The sequence below is a fragment of the Meleagris gallopavo genome, chromosome Z, assembly GCF_905368555.1.
Source record: "Meleagris gallopavo chromosome Z, MGAL_WU_HG_1.1, whole genome shotgun sequence".
In the NCBI taxonomy this organism is placed as follows: Eukaryota; Metazoa; Chordata; class Aves; order Galliformes; family Phasianidae; genus Meleagris; species Meleagris gallopavo.
The window spans coordinates 33031229-33059007 of record NC_139435.1 but is presented as its reverse complement, the minus strand read 5'-3'; the positions used below and the strand labels follow the sequence as shown (position 1 = coordinate 33059007).

General features: G+C 40.9%; 1 protein-coding gene across 1 annotated transcript in view; it reads right to left on the bottom strand.

Moving 5' to 3' along the window:
• SH3GL2 (SH3 domain containing GRB2 like 2, endophilin A1) overlaps positions 1-5917 on the bottom strand; it is an 81019-nt gene extending 75102 nt beyond the window's left edge. Inside the window, exon 1 of the mRNA XM_085213613.1 lies at positions 5686-5917. Coding sequence (XP_085069739.1) covers positions 5686-5730 — 45 coding nt within the window. The 5' untranslated portion in view covers positions 5731-5917. The remainder of the gene's footprint in view (positions 1-5685) is intronic.
• Positions 5918-27779: the final 21862 nt, after the last annotated feature.

The window sequence follows — 27779 nt, the reverse complement described above, 5'->3', positions numbered from 1 at the left end:
GGCTTAGTGCTCTTTCCTCTGCATAAAGCCTTACATTTAAGAGATGATCAGCTGCACCATTGTCTATCAGCAGCCAGAGAGAAGAAAATCAGAATAAGAGTCAGAGAAGTTCCCAGAAGGCAACACAAAGCAAGATCTTCTGGTTCAAGAAGAAGGTATCAGAAGCAAGCTTTGATTGCCTGCGAAGAGAGCCAGGGGTCTGCTTAATTCCAGGCATTTAGAACCAAATCCTGCCCACTCACAACTCATATTTACTCGCCGAGCTGCAACAGCTCCTTGTGGTCAGCAAACCGGATTTCCAGTGCTCTCCCTCCTGTCAAGTTTTTAAGGTTAAAGATTTCACCAGCACACTTACAACATCACAACAGCCTGTGTTCAAGCTCCTTCAGCTTTCAGTCTCCATTAAAATATGCACAGTCACACCAGCACCTCACTTAAGTGTTCACATAGCACTGCAGAGTCTTCTGCAAAATAACGTCTGCAAAGTCCATTTCTATCAACCGTGTATACACTGCTTCAGTGCTTTTTATGGAATGCCATTAGCCCTTGCTAGTCACAAGGGCACATTTAAATCTTAAAGACACTGTTCTGCATAGATGACCAAGAACAGCCCACTCTTCCTAATTCCTCGCTGTGTAATACTTTCAGTGAAGATGGAATCAAGACAGAAAATAGAATTCCAATCCAAGTTATGTTTTGACCACAGCATCCACAGATATTCTTTGTTTCTAAAGACCAGTGGGAGCACTGTTAATCAGTGCCCCAGCTTTATTTGTATGTACGTACAAAAAAAATGGGAACTGCATATATCAAATGGAAAGATGCAGTGATGAAATTTTATTCAGAAATTAGCTTATTATTAAGAAATAATAATAATAATTTTAAAAAGCCATTATCTTTTTCACATACTAAGCAGCACTTCTTCCTATTAGATTAGAACCGGAGTTAGAAACTGGAACAGACTGTTTAAGCCATCAACAATTCAGAAGAGTTATACAATAGCCAAGCAAAGGGTAATTTAGATTAAGGTCAATTTTTCATTCTTTCAATTACATAATATCAATAAAAGGACATGTGGGAATGATGCCAAACATGAATACTGTTTCTGACAAGCAAGCTACAGTGCACAAACAGAAGGAATTTCCCTGTTTGCAGTTGGAAATATTCCCCTCCCCAGATAATTAAATAACTTTCTCAAAAATATTCTTTATTTCTGGATCAAAAATTTGCTCACTTTCCCTGACCTACAAGTGTACCACTCCAAACTGAGAGAAAATAGAGTTCTCATAGTACACTGCCCTCAAAGAGGTTTCAACATCTAGTCTGAGCACTGTCCTCAGAGCCATGACACCTCACAAACATCTCTTTTTCCTCTTTCTTTCACCTGCTCACATATTACCATATTGCAAAAGATAGAGGCTTCCTAAGTCCAATATAAGCAACGCAAAGTGCAATAGCTCCACCAGGAATAATACAGTACTGTCTAGCTTCTCAAACTTGTCCATCTACTTCTACATACACGGGAACTGAACAAAATTTCATGGATAATGTTGAGAGGAGACACGGAGAGAGAAAAGCAGACACAGTGTGAGTTCAGTCTCAAAGTCAGTGGGAAAAGACAGATGAAGTGCCTTCCTTGGAAAGGCCTAGGCTAGTAAGCATGAAAAGCTCCTGCTAAACACAGAGGGACACTCAGGTTTGTATTATAGAATATGCGATCAGGTGGAGATTTAGGAAAATAATGATATTGATACCATAGTCTCTATCAGTAAGAAATAAATGGTGTAACAATTGGGTAGTTGCAGTTGAAGAGTTCAACAGGGGCAGAAGACGTTATGTTTCAAGAAAGGCTGTTTTACCCACTACAGTGGAAATTATTTATGTACTTCACAGGTTTATATGGTTTCATGCACTCAGAAGGTTTGCTGCACTCTTCCTAATAAGCAGATACTCTTACAGTACACTTTCAATCCGCAGGCTCAGTGTTTTCAAATTCTGCCTCATCTCTGGTTTTGCAAATGAACAGTCATGAACCAGTGCAAATTCCCATGCAATTTTGCAATGCATGAATCATAGCAGAGCAGGGAAGAGTCCCATTTGCTCCTTATTAAACAGTGGGGCCAGTCTCACCATCCACTTTACAGGCTGCCTTGTTAAAGTGGGAAGCATGGTACTTTCACCTAAAACGCCGATTCTGACAACTTTGAGTGGCAGTTCCTCCAGTTTTCCTTCTGGAAATAATCCCTCTACTGTACCAAAAAAAAAAAAAAAAAAAAAAAAAAAAAAAAAAGCAAACAAAGTTAACTTCTAACATGGTGTAAAGACAAATCAATTTGTGTCATAAATAGCAGAATTCAGTAGTGAAAAAGAGATCACATTACTGGCCTTTTTGATCAATTCAGCCCATTTGGAACTGCTATTTAAAGGTCAGTTTAATTTATTCATCAATTTCCAGGGAAATCTAGCATATGACCATTCCCAACATTTTAGTTTATTTATTTACGAAACCCATGTGGGAACTTGCTTTAGCAGGGGAAGTGAACAAAATGATCTCCAGAAAGCCCATCTAACCCCTGCAATTCTGTGATTCCCCATGAAATTATCCCAGTTTTGACTGTCCCTCACAAGTGCCATATTATGCTGTGAAAGCAATCACACAGAACTGGAGCTCATGATATTTTACAACAACTCTTTTTACATGCCCCAAACTGGCAAATCTCTACCATCTAAAGCCATTCTGGCAGGGCTAACACTGCCCACAAAACTGCAGGTTGCAATAATCTCTCCATGCTGGCTGGCATAGCGCTGATGGCAAAGGAATGTGCATGCCTGAAGGAAAAGTGACCATTTAGCGGCACAGCATCTAGCTGCCCAATTCTGGAAAAAAAAATAATAATAATTAAAAGTACACTGAGTAATGTTCTTAATTCAAGGATGTCTAACAGACTTGCAGCAGCACAATTAAATTCCAAATGTGGTTATATTTCTTCCTTAGATGCCCTGTCGGTTACACACATAAATGTGCAACCTAGTCTATTCAGTAATTCTACATTTGTCAGTCTAATATCTTGTAATTTTGAAGGAATGTCATCATTACAGACTCGTTCTTGTTTTCCCAAACTCAGGAATATTTGTTCTAAACTTTATGATGCTGCACAGAGGTAAAATCACCAATATTTTTTTCTAAAATGTAAAAGGGGAGAACACCCCATTCAATCTGTAAGGAGCAAAGCTACCACATGCTTTCCAATGACATACTGCTGCAGCAGTTGGTGCAAGGAATTTGACAGACATTAAGCTCTTCAATATGACTTCTGGTGAAAAAGTGGCATTATTTAATGCAGGTGAGCCTGACCTCTCACAAGTCTATCTATCTATCTATATATACATATACATATATGTATATGAAATCAAAACGCTTAGCAATAAAACCATCTAGACATAGACGTCACACAATTGCAAGTTCTGCCAGCAGCTTAGTGCTGAAAAAAAAAACATTTTTATAACATCTAAAGTGTGACACAAAACTTTATGCTTGCAACTAAAACTGTATTCTGTAATAATAACATTGTATACACATAATGCACTTGTGTCTAAGAGGACTACTAATTTTACAGCATTGAAGGAAGAAAGAAACTACACAAAAGACTTCCAAATGCTTTACTGGATTAAAGGACACATCAGAAATAACTTGAAATTGTTACAGGTCTGACTTTGGACTGCAGTACAACTGTGCATCATACACATGTTCTTCCATGACTAAGAATGACAGGAAAGATTCAGAGTCTTCAAAACTTCCAGTTTGTTTGGTCCCATCTGGGAAGCTCCATTCACACTGGCAGTGCCAATCCACACTTCACCTGGGGATTAATCCATTATCAGAAGTATTCTCCCTGGAGTAAGGACAGCACAATCAAGGCCTGGATTTCTCACTTACGCTGAAAACAAGCCAATAAACAGATCTGCCTTGAAACCTACTTGTGAGTCATTCTCATACATGAATGTGTCTTCATGCCCTGCACACAGTCTGTGAAAGTCAAGGCTGGGCCCAAAAATCCCTGGGTCATCTGATAGCAGGCTGCTAAATCCGGCATCAGAAATGTACTATTTTGGCTCCAGCCAGCTAAAACTCTTCTTTTCTTCTACATGACAGTACTGCTGACAGTCTGTGTGAGCATGTCATCTGAAGGACAGAACGGCACTCACAGCCCTTCTGCCCCAGGCTCACTCCAGAGGGGATGTGCACCCCCACTGCTGCAGAGTTACACTCACTAACTTAAAATAATGGTGAATCGAGGCACACTACTAGAAAGAGAACTTTAGGTTGCCTACTTCTTAACTATGGAAGACAGAGATCCTGCAATTCTTACTTATTGGTATGAGAACTCAACATAGCAGTGACGACTCCTGGGTTTGCAACAGCGCTATAGGTAGCAGGGAGTGATAAAACGAAGTAGCAGTACCAGATGGACACTGCAGCATGGGCTCAGGCACGCTTAACCGCTCCTTACTGCATCTGTCATGAGTACAGCAGGCTTCTGTGGAGACTGTTCTACCAGTGATGCAGCATAATTTGGTATGAAAGGTGAGACACAATGTCACCCTGCTCCTGCAAGGGCCTGTGGAGGACTTGGCACATCCCACCGCACTTGTAGTCAACATGGGTATGGTATAATTGTAAAGACAGCAAGAACTAAAGTTGGGACTAATTCTTGTGTAAGGGATCGTTCCTTTAGGCACATTTCTCCACAGTGCAACAACGGATGAGATGAGAGAGAAGAGATGGATGAGAAAGGGAAAAGCGTAGGTGTTGAAAAGCCTAATGGCTGCAGTATCTGCAAGTCTGCACCTAGGGGCTGCTTACAGCAACATACACTGCTACCTGAAGATGTAATGACAATCAGTGAAAATAACTAGGAGTTCTGTACTTACTTGTAAAGAAAATAATGGAGCATCACACCAGTCTCAGACTACAGTCTGTAAATTGAAATAAATTCCCCTGACTTCTACGTAACCATTTTGGATTTATGTAGGGATACAGATAAGCACACTAAGTCCAAGCTCAATTCGGAAACTGTATCCTTACGGACATAATACAGATTCTGCATTATGAAACAAGTAGAAGCCGGGTGAAACACCCACCCTGACTTCCTTGCAATAACACACCATGCCTAAAGCAACACGACCAAATCTCATTATTCAGATTTTGCCTGTACCCTGAGTGGGTAGGGAGGGAGGAGGGAAGGGAGAAAAAGAATTTTTAAAAAGATCTGATTTAGAAAGCCAGCCTAAAGCCATGCCGACTGAAAACGGGCGCGCAGCCCGCAGAACGGGTCCGACGCCCATTCGGGCACCTGCCCTAGCTGCCGCTCCGCCGCAGCCAACCCATGCGGGATCGGCACCTGCGCACCTCTCCGCACCGCGGCGCGGCTTGAGCGGCGGGGCAGCCTGCGGGGCACTTCGTGGACAGCGCACTCACGCAAGCCCGTGTATGCTCACGCACCGCGCGTACACACACCAGCACCCCGTGCACACACGCTCACACACGCGTCCACGCGTGCCCGTGCAGCCGGATACAGGCTGGGCAGCCGGACCGAGACCAGCGCCGCGCACCGGACTGCGCCACGCAACCGTGCTCCACGCACCCGCGCACGGCCCTCGCGACGCGGGGGGCCGAGGCGGTACCTGGGTCGCTTTATGGAACTGCTTCTTGAGCCCGGCCACCGACATGGCGAAGGCGGCGCGATGCAGCCGAGAAGAGCCGAGAGGAGCCGAACGGAGCCGAGCGGCGCCGAGGAGCGATGTGTACGGGATCCCGCCGACGAGGATCTGCTGCCGCTGCCCGCCGCTCGCAGCCCCGCACGCCCGGCGCTGGGAGGTGTCAGGCGGCGGCCGCGCTGCGGGGGCGCCCTGACGTCAGGATGGGGCGTACCGCCTTCCCGCGCGGCCCCGGGCCGCCCCGCCCCGCCACCGGCCCCGGCAGCACTGAGCGGGAGCAGCCTCGGCGCGGCTGGAGGCGGCGCTGCGGGATGCCGGCGGGATCCCGCAGCGCCGCTGCCGACGGTCCCTCCTGAGCCGTTTGCTCCTCGTCCCGTACGGCCCCGCGGGGACGCCGTTCAACTCGCCTCGGCTGGGACGTGGGCAGGCGGCGATGATGGACAGGTAGACCTGGGACTGGGTGCAGGTGCTGGTATGCCCGTTTCTTCAGGCCTGGCTGGTCTCAGTGGGACGATGCAAGCTCTGGTTCCTTGTACGTCCTCAGTATGTGTGTTCTTCTTCCCTTGCGATGCCAGACACACGGGCAGCCAAACCTACAGCCTGTCCCACTGCTGGCACGCTGGTGTGACTGTTGGCTTGAAGAGCCTCAAACCCAAATAAATGTCAATAATGTGTGCTTTAGCAATTTGGTCGGACTAGCAGAACAGTAATTAACAGTCATTATTAGGCTCTGCCAGGAAAAGCCCAAGCAGTGCAAGCAGTGTGATCCAAATGTAACAACTCTTCTTTGCAGGCTGGGCCAACCACTGTGTATGTGTGCTGCATCTCAGCGCAGCTGGGATGAAAGATTGCATCTGCTGAAAGCAGCCGTGCTGCACTGGCAGCTCCATCCCCACTAACAACCCACAGCAGCTAGGTAGCGCAGTTCACAGGAGATGGGATGGAAACATTCTGAGAAATAGCTAGAGCTGTTTCTAATCTGCATGTGGACTTGCCATGGCATTAGCACACATGCTTGGTGCTCCTAAAGCAAAACAGGAACTGTGGAAGCCCACGCATCACTTCAGCCCCATGAGGTATGGAACAGTGCTGTCTCCACAGTGCCCAACTTTGAAGCATGGTTCTGTAAGGGACTGCAGTAGGAGAAAGGACTGTAAATGCAAGTCACATCAGTGCTTTCAGAAGTACCACCAGTATTGTTCATCATAGAGAGTGGCAAACAAAGAACATCCCTGTGCTCATGGAAGAGCGTAATGGCCTCCTCATGGGCACAGTAGGAGGCATTTGTTTCTGATCTAATCCAGCACCAACACTGAAACACGTCCATTCATTTTAGTTTTATTTTAGGGGATGAATATTGAGACCGTACAGAGATGACAAGCGAGGAGTGGAAGGAAGTTTCTTGTGCTAGTCATAGAATCATAGAAGATTCCGAATTGGAAGGGAACCCACAAGGATCATCAAGTCCAATTCCTGGTTCCACATAGAACCATCCAAAATTCAGACTACATGTCTGAGAGTGTTGTCCAGACATATCTTGAACTCTGGCAGTTTGATGCCGCGATCACTGACCTGGAGAGTACTCCTCAAAAGACTGTATTCCAATTTGTTAAATATTTTGCATGGAAATTATATAACTGAGGGACAATGTGGTCTGCCAGATCCAGTTTGTGGTATGCAGAAGTACACGGCATCATTGAAGCTCCCATTGCAAGTTGATTGAAATCGCAAGTATGCTGCCCATCTATATGTCAGCCCAACTAGAACCTGGGAAACCCTGTTTAACTTGTTTTGTGTATTTCTATTCACATGGGTGAATCTAATGCTTTTAATTGTACTCATGCTTTTCATTATAATTTTAAAGAACATCCATATTTCTGAAAGCTTAAAGTACTTACTTGCTTCAAACATAGTTGATGCCTGTCAGTCTCAACAGATTTACAACCGCTTTGACTAAATTAAATGCTGACATTTGTCAAAGAAAACTTTGTTTACTCTCAGTTCTACTGCCTATCCCATCATTTGTGACTTCTCTTCAAGAATCTGTATGAATAATGCTTTGAAGTCAGAGAGGTGAATTCTGTTTTTAGTAAATTGTAATGAGCAATAACAAGATGCTTGTTTGTAATGTATCATATCTCATTTTGAAGTATTTATATTTCTTTACAAGATACACATATATTCAAAAATGAATTAAGAAAATATCAGTGCACAATCAATCCAAATGCAGTATTTTTTTAATGTGCAACTTTAATCCTGTCTTTGTGCACACTGTAATGATTTTGGGTTAATCACAGTTTTCTTTGATAAGAAAAATAAAACAGTCTTGATTTTGCAAATTTAGAACTGCATGGTACTTCTAACAGTTTGTGTGTGTGTGTGTTACCAGTTGATATAAAGAGCAAAAGCTAAGTTAAATTTGTTATGCAAATACAATAGTGAGTAATACACGGAAAGTATCTCATATGATAGAGGGGTTTTTATTACATAAGAGCTGTTGTGTGACCTGATAAATATTGATAGTGTGGTAAAGATCATATAAGAAGCACTTTTACTAGTTTAAATAATCATATTATTCTAGGGGATTTAGAATAACAAGAATTTTCTCTATTTCACCAGTTGCCCGCTTGTGGATTCTTCATTTTTATTTTTATTTTTTAAAAGAAGGCAAAGAAGAAAACAGGCAAAACAAATGAAATAATAGAAAACAAAATAATAGAATAAAAGTACTACTTGATGATCAAAGAAGCAGTTAGTTTGACATAGCTGATATGTTAAGCTCCTGTCTGATTTTCAGAATTCTTACAAGTGGACATTGAACTTACTGGGACTGAACATTACTACAAATTATACTTTGGCATTCTGTAGCAGAATGCATGGATTTTCACTTTTTTTCTTTTTTTTTCTTTCTTTTTTTTTTTCCAAAATGTAAGCCATCTAACTGCATTTTTCAGCAAAATATGGTGGGAAAATCCTTTGCAGCTAGATATATAGTAGCATTAATTCTTTATAAAATGCAGCAATTTGCAGCTCAGTGGAGTAGAAATCTGAAGCCTCATGGCAGAACAAGAATTCCACTAGTGTTTGAACATGACTGTTGGTAATATTTTATTTAACGCACATTCTAAGACTTGTTTCCATTCAGTTTGCACCTTGATTTCACTCTGAAGTTGTTGGTACTTCATTTGAGTGCAGACAAACTAATACACCCTTCTTCTTCTCAAAAATCTTCATTTCAATTATTCTTTTGCAGTGCTGTTTCTCATACAATGTCCACCCATTCTTACCTTAATTCTCAGGTTCTTCCTCATGTTTTATTCCAAGGAGCTTAAATCTACTTTACAGTGAGAGAATAAAAGGGAAAGACAAGTAGATCACATATAGGATTTGGAGTTTGATCTAATTTCCATTGTCAGGACATCAAGATGCGTAGCAGAGTTCCAGAAGACTTCAGCCTCTAGAAATATAGAAATCTAGGCATCTCTGGCAGAGGCATGAGGTAGAGTATACCCCATGCTCTTCTCATAAAGAAGTTTTGAAGATCCAATCTGCTGTGCTGACTTTAAAGACAGTATGAATTGAATCTGCTTTAGTTAAAAGAAAGAATTTCACCGTTGTCTCCTGAGTTTTTCTTTGTAAGTCTCACATTAAAATTCTGAGCAAGTTGAATGTATTTTAGAAATTGTCTGTTGCTTCTAAGCAAGGTGATATAGCTACTTTTGTTCTGAAAGTCATCATGTGAAAGAAGTGGAAAAATTGTAATTAATTATAGTAGATCCTGAAGAATTCGACTTCTACATTTTTCTGATGTTGGCTCCATCTTACAGTTTTGTTTGTTTGTTTTATTGTGTTTTTGGTGTTTTGTTTTTTTTTATTTTTTTTCTTACCCAAATAGCATTTTCAACAACACAAAAGGATATAATGAAAAATGAAAAAGTGAAATAAAAGCATTAGGAAAACGTACTTGAGCCAAAGGAATTCAAAAATGAATTCCAGGAAAATATGCTGTGGCTACATATTATAGGCTCTTTCAGAATGTTCATTGGAACTGAGTCACTCTATTCAGCAGATATAAACTAAGTACAGACCATCTGAAGAAACTTCTGACCCTTTGGACTACAAGTCCTGAGAATCAGTGAATAGACAGTTTTTTCCAAACTTTCTGCTCACCCTTCAGATGTCTTTTCTTTCGAGGAAGCACAGTTTGGTTAATAGGGAACAAAATATTTCAAACACATGAAATGAGAGAGAATTACAGAAATACAAGATGGAATTAGGGAACACCAGAGTTACTTTAAGGGGGGTATCACATTGCTAAGGTGAAAATTCCTTCAGAGATGTAAATTATCATTGCAGCTAGCATGAAACAAACCATAGCTTCATAGTAAATGATGTAAGAACATGACATTTAAAGAAAAAACAGCAGTTCTAGCTTTGTAGCAATCACTGAAATAGTGATTTTTGATTCAGTGGTGTGCCATTAGCTCATAATCTTAATCAGAAGAAAATGCAGAATTTATTGCCCATATATGTATGTTTCACAGAATTACCATGGATCATTGTGTGGTTTTGGGTACAGACTGGCTCTTCTATGCTGTTGAATGTTCAATAATAACTGTATTAAGAAAACATTAAAATCATTTTCTGTCCAACTGTTCATATGCTTGTCCACAAGCTGAGAGACCATTCCATCTGTGCCTATTTGATATCCTGAGAATACTTATCTGGCACTCATGGCATGGATTATTTGTAAAGATCACAGATGTTAAAGATGCTATTCACAGAGCTCCTTAACACAGGAATAAGACATGCATGCAAATATATGGCTCCATAAGCCATATGTTTTAGTCTTCGTGCAGAAAAACAGCTTCTGAGATTTATGTCTAGATGTAATAGGTCAGGGAAAGGACATCAGAGGCAATGAAAGAGTAGATGATATATTCAAAGCCTTCAGATGAAATAAGACCATCATGAAACATTGATTTTGGTGGGTCACCTTGTATCCCTCTCTCTCCTTCTCAAGCTTTGCGTTTTTCATGTTGTCTTATTTTGATTTGTTGATTCATTTATTTTGTTTTAATTTAATTTTAATTTTACATTTTAATGTACGGATTATCATCTCTAGTAAAAGTCTTGCAGTAACTGTCACATAAGGATGCTAAGAGTCAAAGACCTCAATGACAAATATATGCATCTGGAGCATTCGAGCCATATTTAAGCTGGGAAGAGACCTCTCCTCTGCAGTATACATAGCACTCTGTTAAGATGAATGTTTTCACATTTACTGGTTTTAGTACTATAAAAAACAATTTTAATATGAGATTTGGATGCCCCAAGTTCTTCAACTGCATTAATTACTCTAACTGAACAAACTTATCTTTGGTGAGAGAACATGAAACAGTGTCCATTCCAGTGCTTGACATCAGCCACACTGCTTTCACTTTACAGACCCCTTGTCATTATTTAAGTAACCAGTACACCTCTCTCATCTAGGAAGATCATTAATATTCCATCTTTTTGCAATCCAGAAGAAAGCAGGAGAGGCTTTTGTAGCATTTTTTTTCATTCTGTTTTTATGACTAAATTAAAGTTATAATAGATTTTGTACAGAAAAATTCATCTCCTGTGGCTATAAATAAATTATATAATGAATGAGCCTGGTTTATATAATAGAATAGGAATCATAGTTTGCATGGCTAACTCTGTTTGGATGGCTCAAGGCTAAACTGGAAAGTAAAATAAAAAAGGAAAAATTTTTTCCACTTCTAGAAAAACAAAACAGGTGAGGAACAAATTTCTCATGGACACTGACTACAATAACAAGAGACATTTCTGGTCATACACTTGTGAAACAAAAATTATTCCCCTATTTCCTACAGTCTCTGTTTCTTTGCTATAGGGCTTCTTAAACATTCCACTCAAAAAAACAGGACTATTCACCAAAATGCTGTGGGATAGTCAAGGGGCATTTTCACATAACAGTTTCTATCCATGCATGAGAGAAACAATGCAGCCTGAGCAGGTAGGATGAAACCTGCAGAGCTCCTGTGTGCCTATTCTGAGCTTGCACTGCATTCTAGGGGAGACAGAGGCTCATGGAAGCAGATGACAGACTTCTACCGCAGCACATTTTTTCAGAGAGACTATGATATTTAGATTCATTAGCCCCAGAAGAGCAGTAATCTTGTACAAGTGCTTAGTACTCCTAAAAAATGAATCTAAATACCCCAAATGGGTGTGGAAAGTCAATGAGAAAATAATGAACACTGAGCACTCTGCAAAATTCTAAAACTATCTTTTCCTGAGCAGCTTAAGGAAGACTTGACAATTGCCTGACCTATTATTTAACTCCTAACATCATCTCTGAGATTCTCTGATACATGTTCTCTTCAAACATGAGAATCTCCTTATGTGAAAGTTTAATATCCCACTATAGTGGGGACTGACATTTGTTTTCACATATGATTCCAGAACCATACTTTTTTTTTCAGTGTCTAACCACATCTTTCTATTCTTTTATAGATTCATAGACTCATTTTATAGACATCATAGACTCATAGAATCATCTAGAATGGAGAAGTCCTCCAACATCAAGTACAACCATCAAACTTCCTACTGAATTCGATCATTAAACCATGATGGTTAATGCCACAGCCATATATCTCTTACCATATATCTCCAGGAAAGGGGACTATTCCACTTCCCTGGGCAGCACATTCCAATGCTTGACCATCCTCTCCATAAAGAAATTCTTCCTTTCAGCAGGTCTATACCTCTCCTGGTGCAGCTTGAAGCCTTTTCCTCACATCCTTCACTTGTCACTTGAGAAAAGAGACCAACACTCACCTCATAACATCCTCCTTACATGTAGTTGTAAAGAGAAAAGAGGTCACTCTCACTTTCCTCCATAGTAAATAACTCCAATTCTTTCAGTCACTCCTCATAACTCTTGCTTTCTTGTCACTTCACCATCTTTCTCGCTCTTCTCGAGCAACTCAGCATCCTTCTTGTAGTGAGAGGCCCAAAACTGAACTCAGTACTCAGGGCATGGTCTTTCCAGCGCTGTATTGAAAGAGACAATCTCTCCCCTAGTCCTACTGGCCTATTTCTGATACAAGCCAGGATGCCATTGGTTTTCTTGGCCATCTGAGCTCACTACATGCTCATGTTCAACCTACTGTTGACCAACACCCCTAGGTCCTTCTCTGCCAAGCCAATGTCCAGCCACACTGCTCCAAGCCCATAACAGTACATGGGGTTGTGCTGATTCAAGCGCAGAACCTTGTACGTGATCTTGTTGACAACCATACAACAGGACATCGATCCAGCCAATTCAGATCCCTCTATAGAACCTTCCTACCCTCAGGTAGATGAATGTTCCCACTCAATTTAGAGTCATCTGCAAATTTACTGATTTACTGAAGGTCCACTCAATCCCCTCATCTAAATTACTGATGAAAATGTTAAAGAAAACTGATACCAATTCTGAGGAACAACACTGGTGACCCGATGCCAACTGTATTCAACTCCATTCACTATGACTCTGAGCCTGGCCATGAAGCCAGTCAGAGATCTGTACATCTGTCCCCTGGTTAAATATATACATATAACAAAACAAAAGAAATTGTGAACATTGAGGGATTTTCTTCTCATCTAGCCCTTGCCTTTCTCACATAAACCTAGGCCAAGTTAATCTTGGCTAGCAGCCAGGTATGGGGTAAACAATACGACAAATAAGCTCATGGATCAAGATGAAGACAGGAAGATTACTCATGAATAATAAGGCTGGTAATTTTGTAATCACCACAAGCAAAACAGGCTAAACTTGGGGAAGATTAATTTAATTTATTTTCAGTTAAAATTAGAGTAGAATAATGAGAAACAGTCAAAAAACTAAAAACGTATTCACTCACTCTACCATCCTTCTGAGGCTCAACTCCAATCTCAACTCTAAGCAGTGGCTGGGGAAATGGGGAGTAGGGGTTACTGTATGTTTACAACAGTTTGCCTCTCGTACTCTTTCCTCCCCATACTCCCCTTCTCGAGCATGGAGTCTCTTCCACAGCCCTAAAGTCTTTCACAAACTGCTGCAATGTGGATCTTTCTCAAGGTCTGCATTTCTTTGAGATCTGATTCAGCATGAGTTTATATAATGGGGTCCATTCTTCAGAAACAAACTGCTCCAGCATGGGTCTTCCACAGGCTGCAGGTTCCATCCAAGTATGTCCATTTGTTCTGGTGCAGGAGCACCTCCTGATCTCTTCTCACAGAGGCAACATTTGCAGGCCTCCTGCTACTAAAACCATAAATCTGATACAGATATATGCAGAAGAGACATCTAGACTGTCTCCATTTACTCTCTTTCTAATTAACAAAATAAAATATTTACTTCTATAGCAGAAGTTAACTGACTTAGCTATCTGTTTTCAGATGGCAAGAACTGCCTTTCACATACAGCATTTCTCTAACTGGACTCTAAAAAATAACAAGACAACCAGTATAAATGCAGATTTTTTACAATGTATTTGCCCAAAATTAGTAGTGATTAATCTCATTTAAAGTCTACATTCTTGAAGATGTTGAAACACAAAAGAACATGGTTTTAAACAAGCCACTTCAGCTGACTCTGTTAATCCATAATTCTTTCTCTGACATTTGGTCAGGCTATAGAGCTGAAAACAGTAATAAGAAACGAAACAATACAACAGACAAACAAACAAACAACAGAAAACAAAAAGCCTAAAAACCTAACAAAACAAACAAACAAACAAACAAAAAGATTCTGAATTGAACTAATCCAAGCAGTAAGAACAATTTCTTTAGTTCCTTTCTCTGAAGAGCAGTGACTTGCCTTAGTCCTGCGTGGCAGAGAAATTATTTAGATGCACCTTTCTATTTGTTTTTTATTCACCAGATTCCATTAGGGTCTCTAGAACTGCTTAAATTGCTACTGCCCTGTGCTTGCCTCTTCTGCAATGCTTTAAAATTCTTGTACTGGAAACTGGCCTAGGATGATGTAGCTCTGTACTGTCATCAGGCCATGCTTACTAATGTCATTTTAAATATGCTGTCAACATTAGTGCACACAAGACAAAATAGGCCAGCCAAGACGGAGTGCCAACAGTCTGAGCTGATAGTCAGAAATGAACAACTGAAGGAAGCACTTACAGTGTTCCCATTCAACATTCAAGACTTCAGGCAGTGCCAGACTATAAATATCTTCAGCTCAAGCTGCTTAAGGTCACTGAACTAACATTAACAGTGAACAATCATTAATGAACTAAAATCTCATGTTACGACAATTAGTGGACCTGCTTAGAATGGAAGTATTATAGAGTAACTGTCACCAAGGAATTAAATCCCTCTGTTTATATTGTGATTCTGCACTCAAAGAAAAAAATAGAGCAAAAACTTTGCTGCTTTGTTCTTATAGCTCTCAACAAGTTCTTATTTTATGTCACTTCCAAAATCTTGTCATTGTGCTTTCTGGAGTTATTTATAGAGTTTGGGAAAGGGTCAAGTACTATTTTTATTCTATGAAAGCCCAAATCCAAATCTTCCTATTCTGAGCAATCTCTTAATTATCACAGAATCACAGAATCACAGAATGGCCAGGGTTGGAATGGACCTCAAGGATCATGAATCTCCAACATCCTGCCACATGCAGGGCCACCATTTAATACTAGACCAGGCTGCTCGGAGCCCCATCCAATCTGCCCTTGAACACCTCTAGGGAAGAGGCATCCACAACCTTTCTGGGCAACCTGTTCCAGCACCTCACCACTCTCTCTGTAAAGAACTTCCCCCTGACATCCAACCTAAATCTGCCCTCCCTCAACTTAAAACCATTTCCCCTCGTCTTGCAGTTATCTACCCTTTCAAAGAGTTGATTCCCCTCCTGTTTGTAGGCTCTCTTTAGGTATTAAAAGACTGTAATGAGGTCACCCCGCAGCCTTCTCTTCTCCAGGCCAAACAAGCCCAGCTCCCTCAGCCTATCTTCGCAGGGGAGGTGCTCCAGTCCCCTGATCATCTTCGTGACCCTCCTCTGAACCCTCTCCAACAGCTCCCTGTCTTTCTTGTACTGGGGGCTCCAGACCTGGACACAGTACTCCAGATGGGGCCTCACAAGAGCAGAGTAGAGGGGGACAATCACCTCCCTGTCCCTGCTGGCCACCCCTCTTGTGATGGAGCCCAGGATACCATTTGCTTTTTGAGCTGCAAGAGTACATTGCTGGCTCATGTTAAGCTTTTCATCCATCAGGACCCCCAGGTCCTTTTCTGCAGGGCTGCTCTCAAGGACCACTCCTTCCAGTCTGTATGGATGCTTGGGATCCGAGGAAAATTTCAAAGCGGTAACTGACAGTCAGGAAAGCCATCTTTTATTCTTCATATTTCCTCCTGTTCCTCATTCACTGAACGAATCATTTTGTTACTTTCCCTTTGTTCTTACATAACCATTCTTTCTCTGGATATTTGATCTGGTGACTGCCATGTTATGTATTGCCTTTGTTTCACAACAGCATTTTTCTCTCCATTGCATGTTAGATTTAACTGTATGTGTGTGCCATATTCACCGTTTGATCTTCCCAGTTCTTTCCTTTCAGCCACAAGGATTTGTAGGAAGCTGCCTGCATGTGCTGAGAAGGTGTTATTCTTTCTCAGGACTGAGACAAAGAAAACTAGAGAAGCTAATAACAAAATCTTCCCAAAACCATCGTTAAAAGCAATGGTCTATGCTTACAGAAATTAAGCTGGAGGAATTAGTATCTCCAAATATGTTATTATCTTCATGTATTTGTGTCTGGTTCCTATCAGCTTACTAATAAGACATTCACATCCTTGCTTCTGTCAAATAAATACCAGTAAATATTAGTGTATTTTTCTGCATACAAAATAAAGAAGTGAATGTATGGAGATCCTTCGGACTGAGATTTAAAATTGTCTTGGTTAGTAGGTGAAGGCAAGACTATCTGCAAAACAGATTCACCAAGAACAAGAAATAGCACACTACCTGTTGAGAAGGGACATAGTTATTTCCAAAATAGAGTCAGAAATCCAGGGTTATTTTCAAAACTATATCCAGTGATGCCTGGTGGTCTCAGTCTGAATGCATTTTCCAAAGAAAAAAAAAGGAGAATGGTTTTCCAGCTATGAATTTATTAAGATCTAGTTTTCAGTGGATAAGTACCTATATTTTTCAGCTAGAAACAAAGAAAGAGCAAGAAGAGTTTGGGGTTTTTATTTTCAAACATATATATGAAGCCTTCATTTCTACTCCTGTACCTTTACAAACTTTGTGGTAGTATGTTTGGATTTCAAATTAAAAGCCCACTTTCAGGTAAGAGGAATTTCAGCATCAATAGATAATTTCAAGGTGCTTTCTTTCTCTATACGGTGGCCTTTGCAATGGGGGCTGTGACTGTTGATAAAGACAACAGCATTACAGTACCATCCTTCAAGAAAAGAATTATTAGGCTTTTTGAAACCAGACAATATAAATATGAAGGAAAAAAATGTTCCTTTCAGAGTAAAGGAATCTTTAATATGGTGGAGTTAAAATGTGCTGAAACACTGTGCCCCATAGGAGTTTTGAACATAACAACAATTTGTTTATCTTTTAAATGAGCCCGAGCACTCAGTACTCTAACGCTTACAGTGCCCACAGAACTGGCTGAAGTTGGGTGTTACTTAATCCAAAGTTTCCCAGAGGCAGGAATTTTTCAGTTGGGTTCAAGTTAATTTACTCTTCTGTGAATACTTCTGTCTGTATTTAGGAACTCATGAGGCATTTATGAAGGAGAGTAAACTTGGAGGTGGTACCTGGGGAGCTCCATAGTACACCTGCTAAGCTGTTTGCATTACAGGGCTGTGCGGTAATTTCTATTGAACTCTGCAGTGCAGACATACTAACAAAATTGGAATCAGAGTTGAAACAATCTGTCTACCCAAAGTCTAAATTGAAGCCTAAAGATCAGTATTTTAACAGTGGGACCATCCTATTTGCCCATTGTTCATAGTATACAAATATTACATAATTTTCTACATGTTCCAATGAATTCTATCTTTGGGATCTTCTCCCCCGTTAAGCAGTCTGAGCAGATTGAAATGTATGGTTGCACATAGCAACCAACAGGGACTACACTGGCTTCTGTGTTGTCAAAGTGAAATCTTTATTCCATTTAAATCAGCAGGGAGTCTGGCATTTCATGTCAACAAACTTTGACCCATAGCATTCCTGCAGTGTAGAGGAAACTGTGTTTAGAAGCTCAGCATTATCTGTGGATCTAGGCTGATTTATTATAAAAAGGCTATTGCAGGTGAAGACAAAGTAGATCTCATGCAAGAAGATTAGGCCATCAGCTTAAATTTGCTGCTGATTCTTCCTCTTCCCAGGCTTGTGTTTTCTTTCCCATGCTGTGACTGTCTGGATTTCTGCAGCTCTACTGCAATCTATGTTAGAAAACTGATACAGCTGAAAACTAACTAAATGTGGGGAAAAAAAAAAAAAAAGAAAAAAGGTTCCATTTGCTTTTATCCATAGTAGTAGCCTCAAAGTGCATGAGCTAAATCAAGGAATGATGGAGAGATTGTTGCCTTAAAGGCAAGCAGCAGTTCTTTTGGTCTGGAGTGACATAAAACCACAACCTAAGCAAGCCTAGTCACCACTTATTACTAAGATAGGAAAGAAACCCTGATGGGGAAGATGAAGCAGTTCAACCTGCACTATAGTTTGAAGTCATGCAGAAAGGTACTACATTGGGAAATAAATAATAAAACAAAGAAAGGAAAACTTCACTTTGTGAGCAATAATTGGTTTTGAAGTCCATAATAAATTAAACATCTTTTTAGTTCACTTGGGTGCTGGCAACTGAATTGTATGAAATCGAATGATTTCAAAAAGTGATGCTCCCTATAAAAGAGAAATGGAAAAAGACAGTTCTATTTTTAAACAAAGGTACAGAGTGCAAATGAAAGTGGAGAAGTGCATGTGGCTAACCTCACCAAAAAAAAGAAGAGAGATCTTACAATTTTGGAGGGCTGAACACCTGGTGAGAGCAGATCAGGAGCAGATTCAGAGACACTACTAGGACAGGACAGGGAAGAAGGGAATACAATAAATTCCTGTCAAAACAATAAGACTTTTTCAAGGTCAGAAAGTTAGAGTCTGTGAAGAAGAAAGGTGAGAGTCCACAGCACATTGTAACTGAGCATCCAAATACTGGAAGGAACAACATCAGAGGATGACAGCTCTTGTGATTTATCCCTGGCAGGAAGATAAGCAGCACATTGCCACTCACTCCTTCCCTCCAGTGGGATGGGGAAGAGAATTGGAAGGGTAAAAGTGAGAAAACTCATGGGCTGAGATAAAAAACGGTTTAGTAGGTAAAGCAAAAGCTGTATGCACAAACAAAGCAAAACAAGGAATTCATTTGATATTTCCTACTGGCAGGCAGATGTTCAGATGCTTTCAGAAAGCTGAGCTCTTAACACACAGTGGTTACTTATGAAGATACACAAACAAACAACATCATATCCATACATCTCCTCCACCCCCCACTCCTTTCTACTTCTTTTCATACAGCTTTTATTGCTGATAACATCACAAGGTACCAAATACAGCTTTGGCCAGTCTGTGTCAGCTGTCCTGGCTCTGTCCTCTCCCAGCTCTTTGTGCATGCACAGCCTCAGTTGGCAGGGCAGTGTGAGGAGCTGAAAAGTCCTTGGCACTGTGTAGCCACTGCTCTGCAGCAACTGAACCTCAGTGTTTTGTCAGCACTGTTTTCATCACAAATTCACAACATAGATCCATATGAAGAAAATTATCTCAGACAAAACCATTGACCAATGGGTAAGGTGTATATAAAACAAGAAGAAGTGGAGATATATATTGTCAGGTCAATTATTAAGATTCAAGAGAAACAGACAAGAAATAAAAATCAGAATTTTCATAAATCAGCAAGTATGCTTGCTGTAAAATGTGACATCAGTAATATTTTCAGATGAGTTTTTCTGGCAGTGGATGTAAGTCTGGACAATTGTGACAGTTATGTATCAGATACTGGAGGCAAAAAGAGTGCTTTAGCAACGCAAAAAGTGTTGTAGATGAAGTGAACTAACTCCAGAGTAATGATGAGCTTATCCAAATTTAATAATACAATTAGAATTTAAATAAATTAATTCAGTTCTATGAGCTTTTGCCTCCAGACTCTATTACTTTAAAATCAGGGTCTGAATCCACACCATTAATTGGTTAAACACCAATCAAGGTATCCTGAAAAGCTGCTCTTTGGTCATAAAATATTGCCCAGTTTCAAAAACCTCAGCATTATCCCATTCCCAGGGCGAACTGAATAATTTACCTGCGATTTAAATTTCACTAGGAATCAACATTTAAGATATAGCCATCTCCTTCATTAAAAGCTCTTTTTTTCCAATTGTTTTGTTGGTTAAAAAATATTAATACACTTATTATTAAATAATAATTACCAAACTGATCAGAACAATTATATTTATAAAATCTTCTATAAAAATATTTTTTTTTAGCTATGACATCTGATATTTTTTCATAAAGCAGAATTAGGACAAGTGTGCTCACTGTATGAAGCCTAGAACATGGCTAATACTTAGAGCACATCTAATACCAAGTTTAACTCATGGTAGGTATCACACGGGTTATATTTTTTCCTTTTGGCTTAAATACAGTCTTAATATAAATATATAACTTCAATATAAAAAGTGTAAGTCATTTGTTACTGCAAATGAAGGCTACAAAAAGAACTCATTAGAAAGAGTCAAGGGTAGACAAGGGAGAACATACACATGTATATTTCATTAAGCCAATAAGAATGATATATAAAACAATGTAATGTCAAAAGCAATTTACTGCTACTCACAGTTGAAATCTACTAAAAATTTTATGAGCATCGATCAGGATTATTTTGTGGGACCAGATATCTATGGACTTGTTAGAATTGATTTATTTTCCTCTCTATATTTTGATAGACTGCTGTGTAACTCCCTTAAAGTGTCACTGGATATTTCACAGTAAGAGAAGTTTGCTTTTCTATCCACCCTCACTTTCTTTTAAACTGAGTCACTGATTACTTAGGGGACATCGGCACCTAGTGAAAAGATGGGGCTCTTTTCCCATCTTTGCCTGTTGGAAAGTCACTATGTTTTTGGCAGTATTATAGGATTTATGACTTCAACCTACAGACCGTAACAAGAAGCAGATTCTTTTTGGTTTTTGTGCGTGTGTAAAATGTCACATACTAGTAACAAGCAGCATGCAGTAAAGCACAAACAAGACTGTGAGTCACTGGTGTTTGTAGCCAGCAGATTTCAGAGCAATATGGCTCAAAAAATGAATAGCCATTATTTGTCCCTGCCACAGAGTCTTCTTAGAAGTTTGCAGGGATTAGAGAGGGAAGGAGTGAATTACTGTGTAAGATTTTATTATTGAGCAATGTAAATATTATCATGATAGGTTTGCTTCTTAGTTTGATAATAATTCTTTCTTTTTTTTTTAAACATTGTAACGTGATATTTTATTATCGGAATTGTTTGTAAAGGACACAGTGTGACTATTAAAAAGAGCTTCTCACTCTATTTCCTTGTTTCAGTTCTTCCATCCAGTTTAAATCTCACCTCTTCTAGCATGAAACTATTTCCCCTTGTCCTAGTACACAAGGGATTCAATGGGGTAGATGCATGTCCCTCCCCTCAACATACTCCTACATGTCTACGTCTCTCCTGTACTGAGGACTCTACATCTGGACACAGTACTTCAGGTGAGGCCTCAGCAGCACAGAGTGGAGGGGCGGGATCACCTCCCTTGCTCTGCTGGCCATACTTCTTTTGATGCAGCCCTGGATAAAGTTGGCTTTCTGAACTGTGAGGGCACATTGCTGGCTCATGTCCAGCTTCCCATCCACCAGTGTCCCCAGGTCCTTTTTGGCACTGCTGTGCTCTACCCTTTCATCCCCCAGCTTGTACTCATAATGGCCCATGATCCAGATGAAAGACATTGCTCTTGGCTTTCTTGAATCTCTTGAGGCTCTCCTGGGCCCATTGCTGGAGCCTGACTAGCTCTCTCTGCATCCTAAGGCATCCTGTCCATCAGGCATGCAAACTGCAACACACAGCTTGGTGTCATCTGCAAGTTTGCAGAGAGTGCATTTGATCCCTCTGTCAGTGACACTGATGAAGATATTAAAAAGGACAAAAAGATCACACACTCATGGAATAGGAGGATAAAAAAAACCAAACAACATAGTGAATCATTATTGTTTGAAAAAAAAAAAAAATCAACCAAGACAATACTGTCTAGCAAAATTTAGAAGAAAAAAAAAAAAGGAAAGTCATGAGAAAAAATCAGGTCATCTCTTACCTCTAGCAAACAAGTGGCAAATAGCCAGCTGCAACAAGTAAGCTACTTGACATAGTCTCAGACTTGCTCAGAATAGAAAGTCTTTTCAGCACTCTGCTAAACTTAAGACACAAATATCTAAACTCTAAAAGTGACAAAAGAACAAAGGTAAGAAAACTTATTTAAAATCAGACCAAACTGGATTGCCTTCAGTAGAATATACAACAGGTACAGACATAAGAAGGCTGGAAGGAGGCATTTTCACTCATTTGGTAACTGATGCCTGCGTTGCATCGTCTTTCTTTGTTCTTTTAATAACAGAGCCATCAGTGATTCAGGAGTAGTTGCCTAGGGGACTTCCATTCCGCTTAGCATTCAGGAGATACTCAGTTTCCTCCCCGTCTGTGTTGCATCACTGTAAACCCCTCATGCTATTTTAGAGGAGGATAATACTAGAAAAAGCCTTATCCAGTTAATTCCATGCGAAAAGAAACCCTATAATGGAACTTAGTCACTTCCTGTACCCTGCTTGGGTTCATAGTATGTATTAGTGCCATCCACTGTTAGACACAAGGTCATTTACATTAATAATAATAATAATAATAATGAGGTAATAATCCTTGATTCTTGCAACTTCACTTCCCAGGTTACTTTTCTAAGTTCACAGTACATGCAGTGAATAGCAATCCCATTACTGTTTTAAAAGTCTGTTAGAAACAGTCTATTTTTAATTCAATTACAGATTTCAAACACTTAAACATTGAAAATGAAGAGGATCACAGTGATCTGACAAATTCTGTGCCCCCACAAAAAAAAGATTTTTGAATCCTATTTATCTTACTGTCAGTTCAGACCCATTCCAAACAACTTGTTCCCAGTTCATTCCTTGTTTGGATGGAAGTCTGTATAATTTAGAGGACATGACTGTCTCAGTCCTAAAAGATTGAGAACATATCCTGTAACCACTCCTTTTCATAGGAACTTCCAGTGTGTGAAGGATAATACTTTATTGAGAGAGTATTTAAAAAAAAAAAAAACTTTTTTTTTTTTTCAATTGAACTTACATAATGCATAAGAATCAATGGCATTACATTGCACTCTCTTTTACATCACTTTTACATCTTTTACATCTTTTACTCTCTTTTCTCATCAGTCAGTGCTGAGCTAAGGTAATAGATTATTTTCATGAGCACTTTTAGTTCAGAGGCACACACTTTAGAGGGCTTTTAATATAATATGCATTACTATTATATTATGCGATTCAGGTGGAGACAGTTAGAGAGCTCCTCCTCCATTTGGACTGTCACAAGTCCATGGGACAGGACGGGCTACACCCTTGGGTGCTGAGGGAGCTGGTGGGGGTGATTGCCGAGCTGCTCTCAGCCATCTACCAGCGCTCCTGGTTATCTGGAGACGTCCCAGAGGACTGGAGGCTTCCCAGTATGACTCCCATCTGCAAGAAGGGCTGTAAGGAGGATTCAGGGAATTACAGGCCTGTCAGCCTGACCTCGGTACCAGAAAAAATCATGGAGCATATCACCTTGGGGTGAGATCACACAGCACGTCCATGGCACCCAGGGGATCAGGCCCAGCCAGCACATGTTCATGAAAGGCAGGTCGTGCTTGACCAACCTCATCTTCTTCGATGACTGGGTGACCAGACTGGTAGATGAGAGGAAGGCTGCTATTGTAGTCTACCTAGATTTCAGCAAAGCCTTTGACATAGTCTCTTACAGTATTTTTCTGGGGAAACTGCCTGCCCATGGCCTGGACGGTATATCCTTTTATGGCTAAGAAACTGGCTAGAGGGCCATGCCCAACGGGTGAATGGAGTTAAGTCCAGCTGGCGATCCATTACAAGTGGCGTCTCGCATGGGTTGGTACTTGGGCCCATCTTGTTTAATATCTTTACTGATGACCTAGGTGAAGAGATTGAGTGTACCCTCAGTAAGTTTGCAGATGACACCAAGCTGGGAGGTGGTATTGATCTGCCTGCGGGTAGGGAGGCCCTTCAGAGGGATCTAGATAAGCTGGATTGCTGGGCTGAGGTGAATGGGACGAAGTTCAATAAGGCCAAGTGTTGGGTCCTGTACTTTGGCCACAACAACCCCATGCAGCGCAACAGGCTTGGGACTGAGTGGCTGGATGACTGTGAAGAGGAAAGGGACCAGGGGGTTGTCTTGCTCCAATTTATAGGAGGGAGATGAGGTTCTTTTAATATCTGTATACCTGGTGTGAGATTAAGAGACAACAATTCATATGTTAGTCCAACCAGTTTATGATAAATCCTAATCAGGGAGATGGGGAAGGGAAGGAGGGCAATAGAAAAGAGGAAAGAAGCAAGAATTGCATAAAGCGGGGACAGTCACCACCAGGATCCAGCAGTGGTCCTGTTGCATGATGTTTCGATGGTCCGAGGCAGAAGCAGCAGGGGGGAAGAGAGCAGCAGCGGCATGGCCGGCCTTGGGCAACAAGCAGGTGGCAGGAGGAAGTCGTGGAGCCAATCTAGGAGGAAGCAGCAGGACTGAGGTAGCAGGCCCAGGAGAGTCCGTCATCACGCAGGAATTCCTTAGCCGAGGGATCTGATGGCAGACAACTCTGTTCTTCTTCAGCATTGTGATAGAGCGCAGAGCAAGTCCAGGAGGGAGAGAGGCAGGTCATGAGGCTTCTCATGGCAGAAAGCTTTTATTCTTCATGAGGAATCTGTTGCCAAAAAACCCATGTTCTTCTTCATGAGGAATCTGTTGCCAGAAAACCCAATCCTCATGGTTTTTATTTCCTCTTTTATCCTACTTGTTCTCCTGCCTACGTGAGATCCCTGGGCGCTTGAGCAAGACTCATGTGAGTACCCCCTGAGATGCCCATCATCCTGAGATAAGTACATACAAAAGACCGCTTCACAGCTATTAATCTGCAGTTTATCTCTCTTTCATTGCCCTTGGCCTTGTCCATCTGTATCCCACAGACAAAGGATTTCACAACCTTTGCCCAGGACTTGTCCATCAAAGTTCTCCAGAGAAAGGATTTCACAACCTTTGCCCAGGACTTGCCTGGACTTGAACAAGTCCATCTGTGTCCCCAGCAAACTTTGAGACAATGAAAATTAAATAATCTCTTACAGGGGTGTTGGTTGATGCTCAGCTGAACGTGAGCCGACAGTGTGCCCAGGTGGCCAAGAGGACATACGGCATCCTGGCCTGCATTAGAAATAGTGTGGCCAACAGGAGCAGGGAGGTGATCATCCCCCTTTACTCAGAACTGGTGAGGCCACACCTTGAGTACTGTGTTCAGTTTTGGGCCCCTCACCACAAGAAAGACATTGAAGCTCTGGAGTGTGTCCAGAGAAGGGCAACGAAACTGGTGAGTGGGCTGGAGCACAAGTCTTATGAGGAGTGGCTGAGGGAGCTGGGATTGTTCAGTCTGGAGAAGAGGAGACTCAGGGGAGACCTCATTGCATTCTACAACTTCCTGAAGGGAGGTTGTGATGAGGAGGGGTTTGGCCTCTTTTCCCATGCAACAAACAGGACCTGGGGAAATGGCCACAAGGTGTACCAGAGGAGGTTTGGGTTGGACATGAGGAAAGCCTTTTTTTTTTTAAAAGAGTGGTCAGGCGCTGGAATGGCCCGCCCAGGGAGGTGGTGGAGTTGCCATCCCTGACAGTGTACAAGAAGCGTCTGGATGAGGAGCTACGAGATATGGTTTAGCTTGTGGTAGCAATGGTAATGAGAAGACGGTTGGACTAGATGATCTTACAGGTCGTTTCCAATCTTGTGATTCTATGATTCTATGATTCTACTTCTGAAATAATATATTAAGATAACAGCAGCTAGGTTAATGAGGCATGAACATCCTTTAACTTCACAGTCACATAATCCTATCAGTGAAGACTTACACAGAAACTATATCAGGACTGAACCAGAAACCAGGAAAGTGCAAGTAATCAACCCAGAACTAAGGCACAAGCAACAAAAGAGCCTGAAGAGCAGGAGTGAGAAATGATCTCTGATCTCTAGTAAAAGCAAAGAAAACACTTCAGAGCCATGAATTAGGCTGCACTGATAAGCTTCTCTGGCAACCTTCATTCAGCACCCCTGGTTTCACATCAGGAGCCTGTGCGTGCTGGGGCTTGGGCATCTGTACGGCATGAGCCATGTCCCAGGCTGTCTGTCCCCGGCCCTGTTTCTTGCTGCTGCTGAACTTTCCTAGGCCGACCTTGGATTTGAGTCATCATTTCACTTTGCCTGATGAGGGCAGGCCTGCCACTGGAGCCTGCAGCGATGGCTCTGTGGGATGTGTTGCAGGAGCCATGCTATCACATCAGGGACTGGGCACCGTAGCTTTGTCCTAACAAGCTCCGATCTCCTTTAGCCATAGACGTGGCAGAGCCTCCTGGAATCAGCACAGATCTGTGAATACATTACTACAGCACAGTTAAGGGAGTATTCTGTACTGACTTGATCTTTCATTATACCCCAATAAATTCCAGATCATGATATCTCAAAAATAGATCCTTAGAGTGCATAACAAAACATAATAAAGCATGGAAGTAAATGGAGTTGAAGGACTCAAAAATCCAGAGTATTATTTTATTCTACTAGCACTACTACACCTAACTTCAAGACATCCAGAGAAAAACAAAGATCTAAATAGCTGTATCTTTTTTAGATAGCGAAGATTGAGATACTGCTTGACAACTACATAAACATTTTGATCTGTTTTGATTTTCTCCTTGAATTACTCTCAACTGTGACCCCTTGGTCATACTTTATTACTCCAATCTCATATATGTAAGAATTTCTATTACTCTATCTTGCACTACATAATCCTGTTAGGGATTATGTAGGCAATGGGGAAGTACTGAAGCACGTGGGGAGAAATACCTTTTCCTTTTCTAATGACAAATCCTCATGACAGAAACAGATGGGTACCATTTGTCATAAGAGATCTATCTTTTGGAAGCCTCTGATTGGTTCCTATCAAGGTAAATCTGGATTTGTGTGGGCTAGACAGATGGCACTAGAGAAACACAAAGTGAGAAGTCATTATTGACAGATGCAGACTTTCATTTTGACATTTTAGAGTACAAAATAAAGATTTTTGAAGTGATTAGAACATTTTCACAACTTTGAAGCTCCGCACAATTCCAGAGTTTTCTTTCCATGTATATTTATATGTATACACACACATATACATGCATATGTTCATATATATACATATGTGTCTTTTAGGAGCAGCCCTCATATAAATACACACAGACATACATGTATACATATATTTGTGTGTATTTATATGAGGACTGCTCTGAAAGTAATGCCTTCTATTTTATTATGTTGTCCCACAGTGTCAGAGGTGGATGTTGGTGGTACAACAGTAGAAGTCGAACCTTCCCAACAGTATTCATTTTGTTGCTCTGTAACAGATGGCAGCAGAGGTGCTGCCTGACAGAAAGACACCTGACATGAAAGTGTGCATGAGGCAAAGGTGTATCACTGAATTCCTCCATGTGGAAAAAATGGCACTGATTGACATTCACTGATGTTTGCTGAATATTTATGGTGACCAAATAGTGGATGTGAGCACAGTGAGGTGGTGGGTGGTGCATTTCAGCAATGGCAACAATGACACGGAACCCAAGACACTTTCCAGGGAGCCACACACAGCTGTTACGCAATGAAATAAAGAGTATTTCCAT